The sequence below is a fragment of the Arachis stenosperma genome, chromosome 9, assembly GCF_014773155.1.
Source record: "Arachis stenosperma cultivar V10309 chromosome 9, arast.V10309.gnm1.PFL2, whole genome shotgun sequence".
Taxonomy (NCBI): domain Eukaryota; kingdom Viridiplantae; phylum Streptophyta; class Magnoliopsida; order Fabales; family Fabaceae; genus Arachis; species Arachis stenosperma.
This window is the reverse complement of record NC_080385.1, coordinates 128678853-128699791: the sequence shown is the minus strand read 5'-3', so window position 1 is coordinate 128699791 and position 20939 is coordinate 128678853. Positions and strand designations below refer to the sequence as shown.

Sequence of the window (20939 nt, the reverse complement as noted above, 5' to 3'; positions counted from 1 at the left end):
ATGTTGTAATTTGGTTTGGAATAGTTTATGGACCTTTTTATTAACATATATACTGGAAAGATTATAATATTACAATATAGTGTATGAGATCTCGACGCATACAATATAGAACTATGAATAAGTGTATGAAAAGGATAAATTAGATAATATGGAGGATAATTTTATGCTTGGAAACACCTAAAATAAGAGTATAAAAATTTCACGCAAGTTCAACAAAAAAAAATTTAAAAACTCTTACTAAAGGGAATATATTGGAGATGTTATATGCATTTATATATCCCTGCCATTTTTTAAAAAGAAATTATTTTAAATATATGTCATTTTAAAGTTCAAATCCCTTGTAAGACAAAAAAAAAAGCAGTAGTAGCTCAAGTCAATTTAATAAGACATTTTTGGAATATAATTGAAAAGGTTCAAAAAAACATGAATGGAATACTTCTTAAAAACAAGTACATATAGAATAAAGCTATTAATATGTGGAAAAGTTTCAAACACTCTGAATCATCATGATTATCTTCGGTATAATTTACAACTTAGAGAATGAGCTAGATTAAATAATATTTAGTTGCAAAGGAGAAAAGAGAGGTGAAATTTGTCTATCCTTGCATGCCATATTTTTTACTTCTTGTCTAAGGAGATTGTTGGTCTAGTTTTAGTTTTGTTTATTATGTTTTATGTGATTTATTATTCTATATCAGTGTATGTAAAAGCATATTTACTTTTAATTTTATCTATGAAAATTAATTTTTGTCTTAGTATAACTAAAAATTTTATATTTTAAGCTAAAAATTGTAAAAAAATATACTTAATTCACGGCCAGAATTATAGTAATTGTAACACAATTCAAAGTCACACTGCTTAAAAGGAAAACACATTTACATACATAAACTAAGCCATGTTAGAATTTTTCTACAAATGGGAACAAGAAGTTTAATAGGTGATCACATATTTACCATGTTTTTAATGTTATGCAATATGCAATTTTGTTTGAAGCTCTCTTAAATGATAAATGCTCTTGGTATGTCTACTATGACAAGCTGAGAAATTCAATGCTGTGTAAAATGTTGTTGATTTAGTAATCTTATAACAAAAAAGAATAATGTAACAAATCAAAAATCAAAATTGGCTTGGTTTTATTTCATCAAGTAATTTCTTAATTCTAAGTGTCGAAATACAATTAGGATCATATATTTCTAAAATAAAGTTACAAACTTTGTAGAGATATATGCCCCCTTCAAATTTTGTATCTGACCGTCAGCTGTTTTTAATATTTTTATTCTCTCTATGCTTTGTGTTAATCCTCCCATATTGTACTGTGTGGGACAATTTCAAAATCAAATTCACATGTTTTTGCATTATCTTGTGGCTGTGCTTTTATGGAACAATTTGATTAATATATTTGATGAATGTTGTGCATGCTGTGCAACAAATAAATCAGTTCTTATTGGCTATGTTTGTTGGGTTTGGAATCAGGAATGAGGGAAAGTTTTTGTGGCACTACAGCATACGCCACCATTTGAATTTTTTTGTTGGAGAACAGAGCGTAATGCTCACACCTTAAATGAAAAGTATTTTAACAAGCAAGTTTTATGTTATTAGATGCCTAGCATTTGTAAAGATCATGTTCATTATATATGACTTTCTTTCTCGGACATGTTGAGAGGTAGGAAAGCCATGCTTTATAGATATAGTTCATTGCAAATCTTATGCATTTTAACAATTAAATCAACCCAATCATGGTTGTACCTAACAGTTTCATGTACTGAAAACACAATCAACAAGAAAAAAAAAGAGAACACAAAACTCTGTTTTAGGAAAAAGAGACTTGGAAAAAGAAAAGATGTGGTCCTCAAAGTATATTTAGGAAATCTGTCCTTCTTGAAGAAGGAAAAATAAAAACTAAAAAGTACATCTAAATAAAACATGATAGTCAAGATTGTCTTAATCACTTGATACCAAACAAATTAAATTGGGGCAAGGGTTTAAACCAAAATTGGGAAAAATTAGAATCAAAGATCAATATATCCAAATTTTAAAGAGGTTAGAGACTTAAATATATTTTTAAATTTTCAAAAATTTAAATATCCACAAATTAAAAAGTCAAAAATCAGTTTATCCTTTTCTCTAAATAAAATTAGCACTACATAATAATTAGCACTGTGGTTGATGTTGTTTTATTGGGTGGCCAATCTTAATAATAATCCCACTTAATTAATTAGTTTACTTGCTTCTTGAGCATAAATCAAAATTTATCAAAATTAAAGTACTATAAGGGGTAATTAAACAGATTTTTAGCAACAACCGTCCTATTTGGATTCTATTTGCAATCATTTTTTGTGGCTTATAATTAAATTAGCTTTGGCTTAAACCAGAATTTTGCATGTATTATTAGGTGGACTGACGTTTCTATAGGAGGTGTATATAATGTTAACCAACCGATTTTTTGAGAACCTTGCTTCTTTTTTTCAATGCAACTCTTGGTTTAATCTTCATGAATTTAAAAAACATTCACAATTACATATTTATGCTTGCACTACAAGAGAAGCGGGATTTTGTAGGTTCGTGCAATTTCATTTTTTTTTCAATTTGTCTATCTATGCATGGCATATTTTTTAGATTTTTCTAAGGAGATTATTGATCTAGTTTTAGTTGTGTAATCTGTTTTCTGATCTTTATTATTCTATATAAGTGTATGTAAAACCAGATTTACTTTTAGTTTCTCTATGAAAATTAATATTTGTCTTAGTATAATTAAACATGTTATATTTTAAGATAAAAATTGCAGAAAAATATACTCAATTCACAGCCAGAATTATAGTTATGTGGACACAATTCAAAGTCACACTGCTTACAAAGGAAAACACACTTACATACATAAACTTAGCCATGGTGGAATTTTGCTACAAATGCTAACAAAGAGCACACATGATCTTAGATATTAGACTACATTTAGATATAGCTCATTGCAAATATGGTGCATTTTAACAATTCTGTCAATCCAATCATGATTATATCTAACAGTTTCATGTGACTAAAAACACAATCAGCAGGAAAAAAAAAGAGAACACAGAACTCTGTTTTTATAACTCTAATTCTGTTTTGTTTTTTCTTGTATCTTTCTTAGTAAAAGTTTTTCACTTGGTTTCTTGCTCTATTGACCTACCACAGATGGAAAACCTGCGAGTACTCTTAGATAATTGGTACTAATCACATAGCTTTGGGTGGTTTTAATTATCAATTTAAACTATACAGCTACCCTAACATCCAAACAACACAGTGCAGCCGTTATCACTCTTATATTTTCAGCAAGGGATTGGGAACAATTAAATTGAGACTAGGGTTCGAACCAGATTAGGAACTAAATTGGGAACTGATGGGTAAATGAATTTGGTGCACATAGATTCGATTAACAATCAAAATTATTCAGTTCAAACAAAGATATAGGACACAAGATGAAATTGAAAGAGCAAGAAAATGGGAGAAAGCAAACCTAGAAGCGAGGAGAGGGTGCGTTCGAGCGGCGCACAACAGGGTACAGGGAAAGGTTGAGGATGACGATACCGGGGAGGCTGGGAAGCCACGCGACGACACCGAGACGTGCATGGCGGAGGGACGAACAACGGACGTGCCTCTCCACCTTCCTTTCGTGCGCGGGAGATATGAGGCAGCTTGAGAAGATCTGTGACCTGGAACGATATAGCGGTTGTAGCTGATGGACGGCATGTATACCATGGGAGTGAGTCTTAAACCTGGTGATTGGCGTCTTTTCCCCCTTTTGGGTTCGCGCATAAACGAGGGAAATTGGATCTGACTTCCTCCAATTTTGGTTCTATATGTCAATTTGAGCTTTATGTAATTTGGAGTGGTTGAGGCACAAAACCGCAGCTATGCTGACCGGTCTTTGACGGACACAAAATCCGCTACAAGAACCGTTACTTCTCCATCACTTTGTGGTGGTCTGGCGAGACGCAGGCAATTTGTCGCTGCTAAGCGCCGGTTCTCTTATAGTGTATTATTATGACAATAAATTATATTTTTATGTTTCATATAATAAAAAATACTATAAAATAATATAAATAAGTTGTTCTAATAATTTTGTTATACGTAATTAAAATATATTTGTGTATAAAATATAAAAATATAATCATTTAAATGAATTTACTTAATATGTTACAATTTTTATATCATGGGAAAAGTAGACAATTTTAAAATAATTTATTTTTATGTATGTACTATAATATATAAACATTGTTTTAGTTATTATAAATATTAAAGTATTTTTATATGATAATAGGTGTAAAAATTAAGAGAAAAAATATTTAAAAACAAAAGTTTAAATTTTAAAAGATTTAAAAATTTATTTAATCCAAAAGTGATTGACAATAATATTTTTTTCAATTTAAGGATTATTACTTGTTTTTGAGTTTAATAATTTAATTATTTATATAAGACAATTACTTACTCTATTTTTGAATAAAAAATAAAATTATATAGTATATAATAACTTTATATGCTTAAAATTATTAATTTTTGTTCAAAAAAAGACGGGGGCAAAGCCTATGCTTGTCTCTCCTTGGATCCGTCCCTGAATGTGATTGCATATATTATTTGAGTTCTAAGAATTAGAATTTACATTAAACTTAATCATACATATACTTATTTCACTATTTTACAATGATAAAAAATCCTATTACAAAACTTCAGATAAGAGCAACCATAGAAAAGCATGTTGTCTTCACTCTTCAAACTTTCTGTAACACCCTACCACACACAACTTTATGATTAAATCGTAAATTAAATGTGGCGAGACATTATGATACCTAAAAGGAAGATACATATATAATATTTGAAGAATAATAATATAACTAGGAGCATGTGAAAAAAATTTTTAAACAATTGACAGCCATTAATCACATTGGAATCATGTTAACGCAAGTGAACATCGTATAGAGAAGCAAAACATGTTTATATATATATATATATATATATATATATATATATATAGGTACATAAGTTCTGAAATAAGATATTTAATAATTATTAGTCTCGACCAGCAAAGAAAAAGCCGGCTAGAATATTACACCAGAATATTCATGTTTCTCCAAATAAAAACTTCTAATATGAATATACAAAAAAGATTTCAAAAGTGGAGAAAACTCTAAATAAATAAAAATGAACTTCAAAAGAATCTCCTTCATTTCCCCAAACAGAATTCCACACACTCATCGTGGTGCATCACGCCTTGAATTTGAAAAATAGAAAAACTACGATGGGTGAGAATGCGAAGGTTTCCAGTAGGGTAATAGTTGCAAATAAAGACTATATAAAGAGATATGAACCCACTAGGCAATCGTAATTCTCCAACTTCACAGAAGTTCAAGTCCAGGATTTTAACTAATCCCAACTGGGTCAATTTGCTAAAGTCTCAACGTTATCAATTACCTCTAACCTCAATCATTTCCAATATATTCTCATCTTTACTCCCAATATCCAGTTACTCGGTTCAGTATTCAGTTCGGTAATTTCAATCACAAAAAAATCTATACAGAGTTAATTGCTAATTTTAACATGCTCTGAACTACCAACGATCTCATTCATTCACATAGTCATAATCACCATTAATTCCAAGTCTCAAGTCTGAATTGTGAAATTGTACACAAACAATAAGAAGTACAAAACAAATACAACTAAAGAGAAATTACAACAAATAGTACATTTAACAGTTAACAGAAAGTCAGTTAGACAAACCAAAATAGTTATGCACACTCAAATAATATCAAATAAATGCACATAATATAGGCTTGTCCTATTGGCTGTGAGCTCACTTGTCAGTTAAACTGCTAGACCCGACACATTCGGTAGCTAACTCGGACATGACCTCTCGGTTGTGCATCTTCAGAAGGAATATAAACAAAGGAGGGTGTCTTTTCCCCTTATCTTGGAGAAATTATGAAGGAGTATATCTTTTCACATACGAAAGAGTGTGCATTTCCACCTTGCAACTAGAGAGAAATGTGCTATCAGGGATATAGTGCCCGCCACACTCTTGAGATATGGTGTCTGACACACTCTTGGGATATAGTTTTCGCTACACTTTTCAATCATAATCACAATCAATATCGAAACCATCGTCCTTACCACAGTTGAAAATTGAATCGAAGGGAATCCTTAACCTTCTATCCAATCCCTGATGCAACAAGAGAGAGAATCCTCAACCTTAAACTTGTCTTTCGCAATAAGAGAGGAAACCCTTCATCCTCAACTTACCTAATTTAAAAGGTTTGACCCAAAGTTGGGGCAAATGGGCCAAAAATGCTAACGGGTTGGATCAAAGCCAAGTTAGGCCCAAGCCCAACATATATAACACTTATTAATGGACCCTTTCAGCCATAAACACCCACACATAAGGGTTTGGGCAGCTGCACGAGTTGAGAGGAGAAAGGGAGAAGTTACTATTCACTCCTCTCTTCTGGTGGCCATATCTCGAGCTATGGTACTCCAATTCGCGTTCCGTCAGCGGCTACACGAAACTCTCGCTGAGCCCGTTAGTTCCATCTAATTTATGTAGGTAAGATCTCAAAATTTTCTCTCCTCTTCTCTGCCATAAGAAATTCGAAAATTTAGGTTTTAATTTTGAGTGAATTTTTGTGTTTTGATTGATTAGGTGGTATTTAAGGTTGGGCTATTGGTGGTTTGTGCGCCAAACACCATCGTGAAAGGTAAGGAAACTGTTTACTTTGTGAAATTGTGATTTTGGTAACTCTATGTTGATTTGTGATAATTGATATGGTTTTAGTTGAATTCTTGCAATTGTTGGAGTTGATTTGGAGCTTTGAAGGTGAGATTGGTGATTTGATTTGGTTGAAAGCTTGGTTTGGACTCAATTTTGGTATTTTGCACATATTGGGAATCGGCCAAGGTATGGTTTCATTTTCTCTATGTAATATGTAATATTTCTGGACACTTAGGCTAGTGGACCATAGGATAGGATTGAAGTTGATTGTTGATAATTGTGATGTATGATGAATTAGATAATTTTGGTGATTATGGTGAATGATAACATTGATGTATGATGTGGGATTTGGATAATGATGATTTTGAGGATTGTTGATGAATGATGAGGTTTGTTGAAATTGATAGAGGATGGTAGAATGATATTTTGTGATGTAAATTGTTGAGAATTGAGTTTACAAGTAGAATTTGGTGTATGGAATGGGTCATTTTATGTGTTGCTAAGTTATGAAATGAATAAAAGGTGTATGAATATGATTTAGGTACTTTAGGCTTATTTTGAATGTGGAATAAGTGAATTTGGATTGAGAGTTTGGTAAAATTGAGGTTTAGAGATTTTTGGTAAAAATAGATTTTTGGTAAACTTTGACAGATCACATCTTGAGCTATCGTTTTTAAAATTGAATGATTTTTGTATCAAATTAAAGATAATTCAAGGATCTTTAAAACGGTATAGATTTTGTAGACATCATAATTTTGTAGTAAAAGATATGATCGTTGGAAGTTGGTGTAAAAAATATGAATACTGTGATGTTGCAGAATTTGTGATTTTTGGTTTATGTGCGCACGCACACTGCTATGCGTGTGCTCTGAACAGTGGCTATATTTTGACTTGTGCGTATGCACAGCCTTTTGTACATGCACACCCTATAAATTTTTGAAAACGTGCGTTGATGAGTCCATATTTTACGATATATTTTGGTTTGATTTGAGTGGATTTCATCACAAAAACCCACATTTATTCATCTAAATAGCATGCTTTTGAGTGTGAAAACATGCTTTTTAGGACTTAAAATAGCTAAAAATTAATTCACTTTAATCCCATTTGGTACCTTGATGTATTTGTTGAGTGATTTCAGGTTTCCAAGGCAAGTATGGGATGGAAGAAGTGAAGAGAAAAGCATGTAAAAGGGAGAAATCATGAAGAAAATGAAGTTTGGAAGCTGCTGCAAAGGTGCGTACGCACAGTGATGCGTGCGTACGCACAACGGTGACTTCGTGCAAGGATTCGTACGCACCAAATGTCGTGCGTACGCACGATAGGAATTCTGCCAACTGTGCGTACTCATCGTAGGTCGTGCGTATGCACGCATGCATATGCGTGAGGTCATTAATGCAAATCGCTGGGGGTGAATTCTGGGCCTCCAAAACCCAGTCCAACTCATTTTTTGAAGCTATTTAAGGCCAAAGTGAAGAGGAATGAAGAGGGGGCGGGGGGAAATTAGGTTTAAAGATACTTACTAATTTCTTGTAATTTCTAAAACCCTCTCTCTAGAATTAGGGTTCTTTAGTTTAATTTCTTGTAATTTCTACTTCTAATTCTTGTTTTCATTTACTTTTCTTTGTCATTTATTGTTGTTGCATCTTTGTTCTTCTTCATTTCTCTTGTTATTTTCTTTATTTTGTCATTTTTATGGTTATGCACACTCTTGTTATTTTAATCTTAATTAATGCAAATTTATTTTTCCCTGTCATTTATTGCTTTCTTTAGTTGTTATTGTTATTCTCTTGCTTTGGTAGCTTTGGAATTTATTTTAATGCAATTTAATGTTATTTTATTTTCATGCACACCAAGTGTTTGATAAAATGCTTGGCTTAGTTTCTATTTAGTTTTTCTTTACTCTTGGCTTGAAATTGTTGGTTTTGGTGATCCTTGAGTCATTGATGTCCATTCTTGTTTGATACATTAGAGTAGTTAGTTGATTCGGTCTCCCTTGACTCTATGTGACCCATTAGTGTTGACATAGGACTTAGGGATTGAAATCAACTATGCCTACTTGACTTATCTTCGATGTAAGGTTGACTAAGTAGGATTAACTCTTCATAATCATCATGTGTTTGTGGTCGATGGCTGATGGAGTGCAGAAGCTGGTGAATTAAAAATTTATTAAAATGGTTACGTTGAAAGTATAGTTCTTAACTCACCGAAAATCTGCCTATCAATTTAGAAAAATGTCACTGAAAGTTTAAATTAAAATTACTGGGAGTTTTAAGTCCTAGGTCGTCTCCCAACGAGTTGCAGAAAAGTGTGCTGTTTTATTAATCAGATATTCCAAAAAGAGTTGAGCTAAGTAAATTGGGAATTAAATTGAGGAATTTTAAATAATAAAAATAAAAGACCTTGACTGGGAATTGATTGGTTAGAATCTCTATCATTGATGGTGTGATTGTAAGATTAATTTATAATTAATAGTTGTTCCGTTTGGTTATCTCTTACTAGGTAAGAGAAAGTCAAACAAGTGGAAATGCCAGATCTGTTCACAAGTTGCAACCCACTTAGTTCAAAGGGATTGGCGTCGGTGACAGGATAGCAATCCAACATTCAACCCAATTACAAATTTTTCTTCCAATCCTTCCAACTCAAGAGTTCCTTTTTAATCAACTCCCCATCAAGTAATGAAACTACTCACTCATTGTAAATAAAAAATCCATGGCATATGAAAGGGAATTAAAAGAAGACATGATTATTGGAATGGAAATTAAATTAAAATGAAATAATCCTTGCATTAATTAATCATAAAAATATCTTAATGACAAAATTGAGCAAAACAAAGAACATGGAAGAATAAAACCAAGTTAAGAGAACAAACTAGAATGATGAAGTCTTGATGAGGAAATGACTCTTCCCAATGTTCCAATGCTAAGACCAATTGAAAATTAAAATTCTAAAAACTAGAGAGAAAAACATAAGAGAGTGAAAAACTAGATCTAAAACTACTCAATGAATGTGTCCCCGTTGTTTCTGCATATTCTCTGACTCTAGTCTGCTGTTCTGGGCCGAAAACTGGGCCGAAACAGGGTCCAAAGTCGCTGGTTTCAGATTCTGCAGTTTATGCAGATCGCGCATGTCACGCGATTGCGTCGTCCATGCGGACGCGTCGCTGGCGCTTTTCCTCTTCACGCGCGTTCGCGTCGTCCAAGCTACCGCGTCGCTTATGCTTTCCAATCCGCGCGGCCGCGCAAGCCATGCGGCCGCGTCACTGCGATTTACGCTCCTTCGCGCGGTCGCGTGAGCCATGCGACCGCGTCACTTTTCGCTGGTTATCTCCTTCAATTCTTGTGTTCCTTCCATTTTTGCTAGCTTCCTCTCCAATCTCCGTCTCATTCATGCCCTATAAAGCCTGAGACACTTGACACACAAATTACGGCATCGAATGGAATAAAGGAGAATTAAAATTAAATAATTAAAGTCTCTAGGAAGCAATTTTCAAACATGTAATAAATTCAAGAAGGAAATCTAAATGCATGCTAAATTGATGAATAAGTGGGTAAAGATCATGACAAAACCACACAATTAAACACAATATAAACTATAAAATAGTGGTTTATCAATGGCTAGGATAGGTAACCTTAGCTCTCAATTACATGCCAAGATGTTTTCTTGCATTTGAAGTTTCCTTTCCTTGCATTTTACTTGCTTTGACATTTATTGCTTTTGACTTTTAATTTCTTGCATGTTAAGTTTTCTCACTCTTGGTTGAGAAATTGGGTGTTTGGGTGGAATTGAGTTGTGAATGTCCGTTATGCATTGTGTGAGAATAGTTAATTTGTTTGGTTTCTATTGATGCTAGTCTTTCACTGAGTAATTAGTGAGTTAGCTAGGACTTATGGATTGAGATCAATTACGCTCTTTTGACTAATTCTCAAGGAGGATTGACTAGTTTGGATTTATTCCACACAATTGCCATGTTTGTGGTCCACAACTAGGATAGGAATCCTTAATTCCCCAATTATCACCAATAGCCCCTTTTAGCACTTAATTTCCAATTTCATTGCTTTTAATTTCCTTCCTTTAATTCCTTACATGATTATTTACATTTCTTGCATTTTAATTTCTTGCTTCTCTCTTGCATTCACAAATCCCCATGCTCTCTCTCATAGCCAATAAAAACACTTAATTGTAACTCCTAGGGAAGATGACCTAAGGTTGAATTACTCTTGATCTCAGTTATTATAATTTGGATTTAAAACATTTGATTTGGGAATTAATTGTCAGTCTAGACTATACTTTCAACAACGGAATTCTATTTTGTGAAAATCTAGATCGACGATAAATTCCTCATCATCATGCGTACGCACACTGCGGTGCGCACGCACACACAGTGAGATGCCTACTGTTGGGAGCGCTAGCACACTCTGGTGTGCATACACACAGTGCAAAATTTGCAAGTTATGGGTACGCACAGCATCATGCGCACACACGTGCTGGGAAGGGCCTTCTATTGGATGCATTCACACCTTTCTGTGCATGCACTCAACAAGGAAAATTTTGCCTTCTATGCGTATGCACACCTCTATGCGTACGCACACTGCCCCGTTTTTTAATGAAAATCTTGTTATTAACGGTTTTACCGTCCCGACAAGCTTGTAAACTTTCGTAATGCTTATCTAGGGTGTCCTAACTTGTTTTCAGGCCTTGAAACATAGAGAATACCCTAAGTGAGTTTAACTAGATATTTTTCTGGCAAAAGTTTAGAAGATAGAGCCTTAGGTTTTTGGAGTATTGAGGATGGATTAGTTGAGTGTGATGGCAGAGTACTGTAATGATGTTTAAGCTAATGAGTTGTGGAGATACAGATTGATGGTGTTTGAGACGAGTCAAGGACTCAGAGTGGAATGATGGCTTTACTGAGTATTGAAAATGATTTCTTAAAACCACTGATATATTATTTTATATTGAGACTGTTGAGACGCTATGCCCCTGGCAGGGACAGTAGGTGAATCCTGCCTATCGAGGTTGCGGCGGCAGCATAAAGGCAGTGGTTAGTCTTGCTTACATTGAGATGTGAGGTCTATGGCAGAGTATCCCGCTCGCATACTTTCAGATTATAAGAGTGTGCAGGCAATATATCCTGGACTTTGTGCCAGGCACGATATACCAGAGGGTTCCCATTTATTCGTGACTAAAAGGCGACATCTCCATGGAGATGTGTCGGATTTGCAGTTGAATCGACAATGTGATATCACAGTGATGAGCGGATAATTTGTATACTTTTTGGCATTGTTTTTAGTATGTTTTTGATATCTTTTAGTTAGATTTTAGTATATTTTTATTAGTTTTTATTTAAAATTCACTTTTCTGGACTTTACTATGAGTTTGTGTGTTTTTCTGTGATTTCAGGTATTTTCTGGCTGAAATTGAGGGACTTGAGCAAAAATCTGATTCAGAGACCAAAAAGGACTGCAGATGCTGTTGGATTCTGACCTCCCTGCACTCGAAGTGGATTTTCTGGAGCTACAGAAGCCCAATTGGCGCGCTCTCAACGGCGTTGGAAAGTAGACATCCAGGGCTTTCCAGCAATATATAATAGTCCATACTTTATCCAAGATTTGATGGCCCAAACCCGCGAAGCAATCCGGCCTCAGAAATTCCAGCGTTAAACGCCGGAACAGGATTAAAAGTTGGAGTTAAACGCCCAAACTGGCATGGGAGCTGGCGTTTAACTCCAGAAAACGTCTCTACACGAATTTCCTTGATTGCTCAGCCCAAGCACACACCAAGTGGGCCCGGAAGTGGATTTTTATGTCATTTACTCATCTATGTAATAGTTTTCTATAAGTAGGACCTTTTACTATTGAGTCAGAGAGTCTGGAGACGACATCTGAGTAGCTATCTTTGTTTTATGCTATCTTAGACCTTTGGGAGGCTGGCCATTCGGCCATGCCTAACCTTTGTTCTTATGTATTTTCAACGGTGGAGTTTCTACACACCATAGATTAAGGGTGTGGAGCTCTGCTGTACCTCGAGTATTAATGCAATTACTATTGTTCTTCCATTCAACTCCGCTTGTTCTTTATCTAAGATATCACTTGTTCTTCAACCTATGAACAAGATGACTGACAACCATTCTTGTTCTACAAGCATTCAAGGCTTTAGTGAATATCTCTTGGATTTCTGATTGCATGACGCATGGTTGATCGCCTGACAACCGAGTGCTCGTCTGACAAACGAGCCAGCCATTCCATGAGATCAGAGTCTTCGTGGTATAGACAAGAACTGATGGCGGCATTCAAGAGAATCCGGAAGGTCTAACCTTGTCTGTGGTGTTCTGAGTAGGATTCAATGACTGAATGACTGTGACGTGCTTCAAACCTGTAACCTACTGGGCGTTAGTGACAGACGCAAAAGAGTGATTCTATTCCGGTAGGGGAGGGAACCAAACCGGTGATTGGCGGCACTGTGACAGAGTGCTCTGCATTAGCTTTCACTGCGCGGATGGGAGGTAGCTGCTGACAACAGTGAGACCCTACACAAGTTTGCCATGGAAAGGAGTAAGAAGGATTGGATGAAGACTGTAGGAAAGCAGAGAGACGGAAGGGAAGGCATCTTCATACACTTGTCTGAAGCTCATACACCAATGATATACATAAGTATCTCTATCTTTACCTTTTCTGTTATTTTCGTTCATCATCATCATATACATTTGAGTCTGCCTGACTAAGATTTACAAGATGACCATAGCTTGCTTCAATACTAACAATCTCCGTGGGATCGACCCTTACTCACGTAAGGTTTTATTACTTGGACGACCCAGTACACTTGCTGGTTAGTTGTGCGAAGTTGTGTAATGCCATGGTATTAGGCGCACCAAGTTCTTGGAGCCATTACCGGGGATTATTTGAGTTGTGAAAAAGTATTGTTCACAATTTCGCGCACCAAGTTTTTGGCGCCGTTGCCGGGGATTGTTCATGTTTTGAGCAAGCTTGTGGTAACATCAGATGCCAAGATCCGGCAACAACATCAAGTTCTTGGTGTTATTGCCCGGGATTGTTTAGGCTGGACAACTGACGGTTCATCTTGTTGCTTAGATTAGGTATTTTTTTTTTCGAAATTCTTGAAGGTGAATTCTAGAGTTTCATGATGATTTGTTGAAATCTGGCTGGCTGAGAAGCCATGTCTAATCTGATTGGACCGAGGTTTCAACTTATCACCACAAGAGCTTGTTGATTTCGTATCAATCTTGCTCTTGGAGCAGTGATTTGCTAAGATTTGGCTGACCTTTGGTCATGTCTAGTGTTTTGGACCGAAGCTTTCCTTGGAAGCTTGGCTGGCTGTGAAGCCATGTCTAATTCCTGGACCGGAGTCTTAGACTAGCATTGCACTGATTCCTGGAATTCTCATTAAGAATTTTGATGCCTTTTTCCACTTAATTTTCGAAAAACACAAAAAAAAAAATTTATAAAACCATAAAAAGACCAAAAGATTTTATGTTTCTTGTTTGAGTCTAGAGTCTCATCTTAAGTTTAGTGTCAAATGCATGTTTTTGTTATAATTTTCGAATTCATGCATATATTTCTTGTTTTGATCTTTGAATTCTATTGACTTGAAGTATTTTGTGTGTCTCATATGCATTCTCATATTGTTAGTGTCAGTAGTGCACAAACTGCTAAGTTTGGTGTCTTGCATGCATTGTTATTTGATTCTTGTTGCATTTTGATTAATAGAAAAATCCAAAAAATATTTTTAATTTGAGTCTTTTCAAGTCAATGATACAAGGAATTGAAGATTCAGAACCAACTGCAGAGGAATTATACAGAAAAAGCTGAGCATTCAAAAATGCCCAGTGAAGAAGGCAGACTGGCGTTTAAACGCCAGCCAGGGCACCTGGTTGGGCGTTTAACGCCCAAAAGGGGTGCATTTTGGGCGTTAAACGCCAGAATGTATACCATTCTGGGCGTTTAACGCCAGGATGGTGCCAGGGGGAAGATTTTGTTTTCAAAATCAATTTTTCTTAGTTTTTCAAATCAAATCTTTTTCAAATCAAATCTTTTCAATCAAATGTTTTCAAATTCAATTTCTTTCCTTTTAAAAAGATACTTACCAACAATTAATGATTTGATTGAACATCACAAGATTGTTGCCTTTTCTGTTGAGAGAGGTTTAAATGTTTCAATCATATCTTTTCTTGTTAGGCAAGTCATCAATTTTCAAAATCATATCTTTTCAAATTGTTTTCAAATCATATCTTTTAAAAATGTTTTCAAATCATATCTTCTCAATCACATCTTTTTAAACCCATAACTTTTCAATTAAATCTTTTTAACCACATCTTTTTCAAAATAGTTCTCAATCAAATCTTTTTAATTTCTAATTTCAAAATCTTTTTCAAAAATCACTTTATCTCTTTTCCACTTTGATTTTCGAAAATCAATTAACATTTTTCAAAATGTTTTCAAATTTTTTTAATTGAATTTTCGAAAATTCTCTTCCCTCCTTCCCACATCCTTCTATTTATGGAGTACTACTCCTTCTAAATGCACAATTCGAATTTTATCTATTAAAATTCGAATTCTCCTTCTCCTTCTTCTTACTATTTCTCTTTTCCTCTGACATTTCAAGGAATCTCTATACTGTGACATAGAGGATTCCACATTCTCTTCTTCTTTTTCTATTTCTTATGAGCAGAAGCAGAGACAAAGGCATTCTTGTTGAAGCTGATCCTGAACCTGAAAGGACCTTGAAGAGAAAGCTAAGAGAAGCCAAAGCACAACTCTCTTTAGAGGGCTTGACCGAATTCTTCAAGGGAGAAGACATGGCAGCCGAAAACAACAACAATGCCAACAATGCAAGGAAGGTGCTTGGTGACTTTACTGCACCTACTCCTGATTTCTATGGGAGAAGCATCTCTATCCCTGCCATTGGAGCAAACAACTTTGAGCTAAAGCCTCAATTAGTTTCTCTAATACAACAGAATTGCAAGTTCCATGGACTTCCAATGGAAGATCCTCATCAGTTTTTAGCTGAGTTCTTGCAAATCTGTGACACAGTCAAGACTAATGGGGTTAACCCTGAGGTCTATAGGCTGATGCTATTCCCTTTTGCTGTAAGAGACAGGGCTAGAATATGGTTGGATTCTCAACCTAAAGAAAGCCTGGACTCTTGGGAAAAGCTAGTCAATGCCTTCTTGGCAAAATTCTTTCCACCACAAAGATGGAGTAAGCTTAGAGTGGAAGTCCAAACCTTTAGACAAAAGGATGGAGAATCCCTCTATGAAGCTTGGGAAAGATACAAACAATTAATCAGGAGATGTCCTTCAGACATGCTTTCTGAATGGAGCATCATAGGTATTTTCTATGATGGTCTCTCTGAACTATCCAAGATGTCTTTGGATAGCTCTGCAGGAGGATCTCTTCATTTGAAGAAGACGCCTGCAGAAGCTCAAGAACTGATTGAAATGGTTGCAAATAACCAATTCATGTACACTTCTGAAAGGAATCCTGTGAACAATGGGACTGGTCAGAAGAAAGGAGTTCTTGAGATTGATGCTCTGAATGCCATATTGGCTCAGAACAAAATATTGACTCAACAAGTCAATTTGATTTCTCAAAGTCTGTCTGGAATGCAAAATGCACCAAACAGTACTAAGGATGCTTCATCTGAGGAAGAAGCCTATGATCCTGAGAACCCTTCCATGGAAGAGGTGAATTACCTAGGAGAACCCTATGGTAATACCTATAATTCTTCATGGAGAAATCACCCAAACCTCTCATGGAAGAATCAAGAGAGACCTCAACAAGGTTTCAATAATAATGGTGGAAGAAACAGGCTTAGCAATAGCAAGCCTTTTCCATCATCTTCTCAGCAACAGACAGAGAGTTCTAAGCAGAATAATTCTGACTTAGCAACCATGGTCTCTGATCTAATAAAGACCACTCAAAGTTTCATGAATGAAACAAGATCCTCCATTAGAAACTTGGAAGGACAAGTGGGTCAGCTGAGCAAGAAAATTACTGAACTTCCTCCAAGCACTCTCCCAAGTAACACTGAAGAAAATCCAAAAGGAGAGTGCAAAGCCATCAATATGGCCGAATTCTGGGAGGAAGAAGAGGCAGTGAACGCCACTAAGGAAGACCTCAATGGGCGTGCACTGGCCTCCAGTGAGTTCCCCAATGAGGAACCTTGGGAATCTGAGGCTCAAACTGAGACCATAGAGATTCCCTTGGACTTACTACTGCCTTTCATGAGCTCTGATGAGTATTCTTCCTCTGAAGAGGATGAGTATGTCACTGAAGAGCAAGTTGCTAAATACCTTGGAGCAATCATGGAGCTAAATGACAAGTTATTTGGAAATGAGACTTGGGAAGATGAACCTCCCTTGCTCACCAAAGAACTGGATAACTTGTCTAGGCAGAAACTGCCTCAAAAGAGGCAGGATCCTGGGAAGTTTTCTATACCTTGTACCATAGGCACCATGACCTTCAAGAAGGCCTTGTGTGACTTAGGGTCAAGTGTAAACCTCATGCCCCTCTCTGTAATGGAGAAATTAGGGATCTTTGAGGTGCAAGCTGCAAAAATCTCACTAGAGATGGCAGACAACTCAAGAAAACAAGCCTATGGACTTGTAGAGGATGTTCTGGTTAAGGTTGAAGACCATTACATCCCTACTGATTTCATAATCCTAGAGACTGGGAAGTGCATGGATGAATCCATCATCCTTGGCAGACCATTCCTAGCCACAGCAAAGGCTGTGATTGATGTTGATGGAGGAGAGTTGATCATTCAAGTGAATGAAGAATCCATGGTGTTTAAGGCCCAAGGATATCCCTCTATCATCATGGAGAAGAAGCATGAAGAGCTTCTCTCAAAACAGAGCCAAACAGAGCCCCCACAGTCAAACTCTAAGTTTGGTGTTGGGAGGCCACAATCAAACTCTAAGTTTGGTGTTGAAACCCCACATTCAAACTCTAAGTTTGGTGTTGGGAGGTTTCAACAAGGTTCTGAGCATTTCTGAGGCTCCATGAGAGACCTCTGTCAAGCTAGTGACAGTAAAGAAGCGCTTGTTGGGAGGCAACCCAATGATTTATAATTAATTATTTTCTTTTGTTATTTTATCTTTTTTGTAGGTTGATGATCATAAGAAGTCATAAAAATAATGAAAAAAAGCAAAAACAGAATGAAAAACAGGAAGAAAAACAGCACACCCTGGAGGAAGAAGCTGCTGGCGTTCAAACGCCAGTCAGCCTAGCAGATGGGCGTTTAACGCCCAGTCTGGCACCTTTCTGGGCGTTTAACGCCAGAAAGGGGCACCAAACTGGCGTTAAACGCCAGTAAAGGTATAAAACCTGGCGTTAAACGCCAGGAATGGGCACCAGCCCGGCGTTTAACGCCAGAATTGGCCCAAAACGTGGATTTTGGTGCCAATTGGTGCAGGGATGCCTTTTCCTTGACACTACAGGATCTGTGGACCCCACAGGACCCTACTACAGGATCTGTGGACCCCACAGGACCCTACAATCACTCTCTCTTCTTCCCCCATTCACCAATCACCTCAACACCTCTTCCCCAAAAACCCCACCAACCTCACACTTCAAATTCAAACCACTTTCCCTCCCAGACCCACCCTCAAATGACTGAACTTTCATCCCCCTCTCTCCTATATAAACCCCTCTTTACACCCTTCATTTCCACACAACCTAAACACCACTTCTTCCCCCTTTGGCCGAATACACCTCCATCTCCCTCTTCCTCATTTCTTCTTCTTCTACTCCCTTCTTTCTTCTTTTGCTCGAGGACGAGCAAACATTTTAAGTTTGGTGTGGTAAAAGCGTTGCTTTTTCGTTTTTCCATAACCATTATGGCACCAAAGGCCGGAGAAACCTCTAAAAAGAGGAAAGGGAAGGCAAAGGCTTCCACCTCCGAGTCATGGGAGATGGATAAATTCCTCTCAAAGGTGCATCAAGACCACTTCTATGAAGTTGTGGCCTTGAAAAAGGTGATCCCCGAAGTCCCTTTTTCACTCAAAAAGGGTGAATATCCGGAGATCCGCCATGAGATCCGAAGAAGAGGTTGGGAAGTACTTACCAACCCCATTCAACAAGTCGGAATCTTGATGGTTCAAGAGTTCTATGCCAATGCATGGATCACCAAGAACCATGACCAAAGTGTGAACCCGAATCCAAAGAATTATCTTACTATGGTTCGGGGGAAATACTTGGATTTCAGTCCGGAGAGTGTGAGGATGGCGTTCAACTTGCCCATGATGCAAGGAGATGAGCATCCTTACACTAGAAGGGTCAACTTTGATCAAAGGTTGGACCAAGTCCTCACAGTCATATGTGAAGAGGGCGCACAATGGAGGCAAGACTCAAGAGGAAAGCCGGTTCAATTAAGAAGGCATGACCTCAAGCCCGTAGCTAGAGGATGGTTAGAGTTCATACAACGCTCAATCATTCCCACTAGCAACCGGTCCGAAGTGACCATAGACCGGGCCATCATGATCCATAGTATCATGATGAGAGAAGAAATAGAAGTTCATGAGGTTATAGCTCAAGAACTCTATAAAGTGGCGGACAAGACCTCCACTTTGGCAAGATTAGCCTTTCCTCATCTCATTTGTCACCTCTGTTATTCAGTTGGAGTTGACATAGAGGGAGACACCCCCATTGATGAGGACAAGTCCATCACTAAACAAAGGATGGAGTACACAAGGGAGCCCTCTCATCATGAGATCCCTGAGACACCTCAAGGGATGCATTTTCCTCCATACAACTATTGGGAGCAACTGAACACCTCCCTAGGAGAATTGAGTTCCAACATGGGACAACTAAGGGTGGAGCACCAAGAACACTCCATCATCCTTCATGAGATTAGAGAAGATCAAAGAATCATGAGGGAGGAACAACAAAGACAAGGAAGAGACATTGAGGAGCTCAAGCACTCCATAGGACCTTCAAAAGCAAGGAAGAGCCGCCATCACTAAGGTGGACCCATTCCTTGATTTCCTTGTTCTTTATCTCTCTGTTTTTCGAATTCTATGCTTTATGCTATCCATGTTTGTGTCTTATGATCATTAGTGTCTTAGTGTCTATGCCTTAAAGTTATGAATGTCCTATGAATCCATCACCTTTCTTGAATAAAAATGTGCTTAATTGAAAAAGGAAGAATTGCATGAATTTTGAATTTTATAATAGTTTAATTATTTTGATGTGGTGGCAATATTTTTGTTCTCTGAATGTATGCTTAAACAGTGCATATGTATCTTGAATTTGTGGTTCATGAATGTTGGCTCTTGAAAGAATGATGAAAAAGGAGACATGTTACTGAGGATCTGAAAAATCAATAAAATGATTCTTGAAGCAAGAAAAAGCTATTCAAAAAAAAAAAAAAATCGAAAAAAAAAAAAAAAAAAGAGAAAGAAAAAGAAAGAATAAGAGTTGTGATCCAAGGTAAATAAGAGTGTGCTTAAGAACCCTGGACACCTCTAATTGGGGACTTTAGCAAAGCTGAGTCACAATCTGAAAAGGTTCACCCAATTATGTGTCTGTGGCATGTATGTATCCGGTGGTAATACTGGAAGACAGAGTGCTTTGGGCCACAGCCAAGACTCAATAAATAGCTATGTTCAAGAATCATCATACTTCACTAGGAGAATCATTAACACTATCTGGACTCTGAGTTCCTAAAGAAGCCAACCATTCTGGATTTTAAAGGAGAGATTGAGATGCCAAAACTGTTCAGAAGCAAAAAGTTAAAAGCCCCGCTCATCTAATTAATACTGATCTTCACAGATGTTTTTGGAATTCATTGCATATTCTCTTCTTTTTATCTTATTTGATTTTCAGTTGCTTGAGGACAAGCAACAATTTAAGTTTGGTGTTGTGATGAGCGGATAATTTGTATACTTTTTGGCATTGTTTTTAGTATGTTTTTGATATCTTTTAGTTAGATTTTAGTATATTTTTATTAGTTTTTATTTAAAATTCACTTTTCTGGACTTTACTATGAGTTTGTGTGTTTTTCTGTGATTTCAGGTATTTTCTGGCTGAAATTGAGGGACTTGAGCAAAAATCTGATTCAGAGACCAAAAAGGACTGCAGATGCTGTTGGATTCTGACCTCCCTGCACTCGAAGTGGATTTTCTGGAGCTACAGAAGCCCAATTGGCGCGCTCTCAACGGCGTTGGAAAGTAGACATCCAGGGCTTTCCA

At 36.6% G+C, this 20939-nt stretch overlaps 1 protein-coding gene and 1 non-coding gene across 6 annotated transcripts in view; both read right to left on the bottom strand.

Moving 5' to 3' along the window:
• LOC130948450 (uncharacterized) overlaps positions 1 to 3980 on the bottom strand; it is a 32705-nt gene extending 28725 nt beyond the window's left edge. For all 5 annotated transcript variants that reach the window (XR_009073057.1, XR_009073058.1, XR_009073060.1 and 2 more), the window contains exon 1: positions 3491 to 3980. Coding sequence is in view for 1 of the 5 variants with exons in the window: in XM_057877190.1 (XP_057733173.1) it covers positions 3491 to 3789 (299 nt within the window). In the remaining 4 variants the exon portion in view is untranslated. The remainder of the gene's footprint in view (positions 1 to 3490) is intronic.
• An 11970-nt stretch (positions 3981 to 15950) lies between these two features.
• LOC130953566 (small nucleolar RNA R71) lies at positions 15951 to 16058 on the bottom strand. Its single transcript, XR_009075735.1, has one exon. It is a non-coding gene; the product is annotated as a small nucleolar RNA R71 (small nucleolar RNA).
• Positions 16059 to 20939: the final 4881 nt, after the last annotated feature.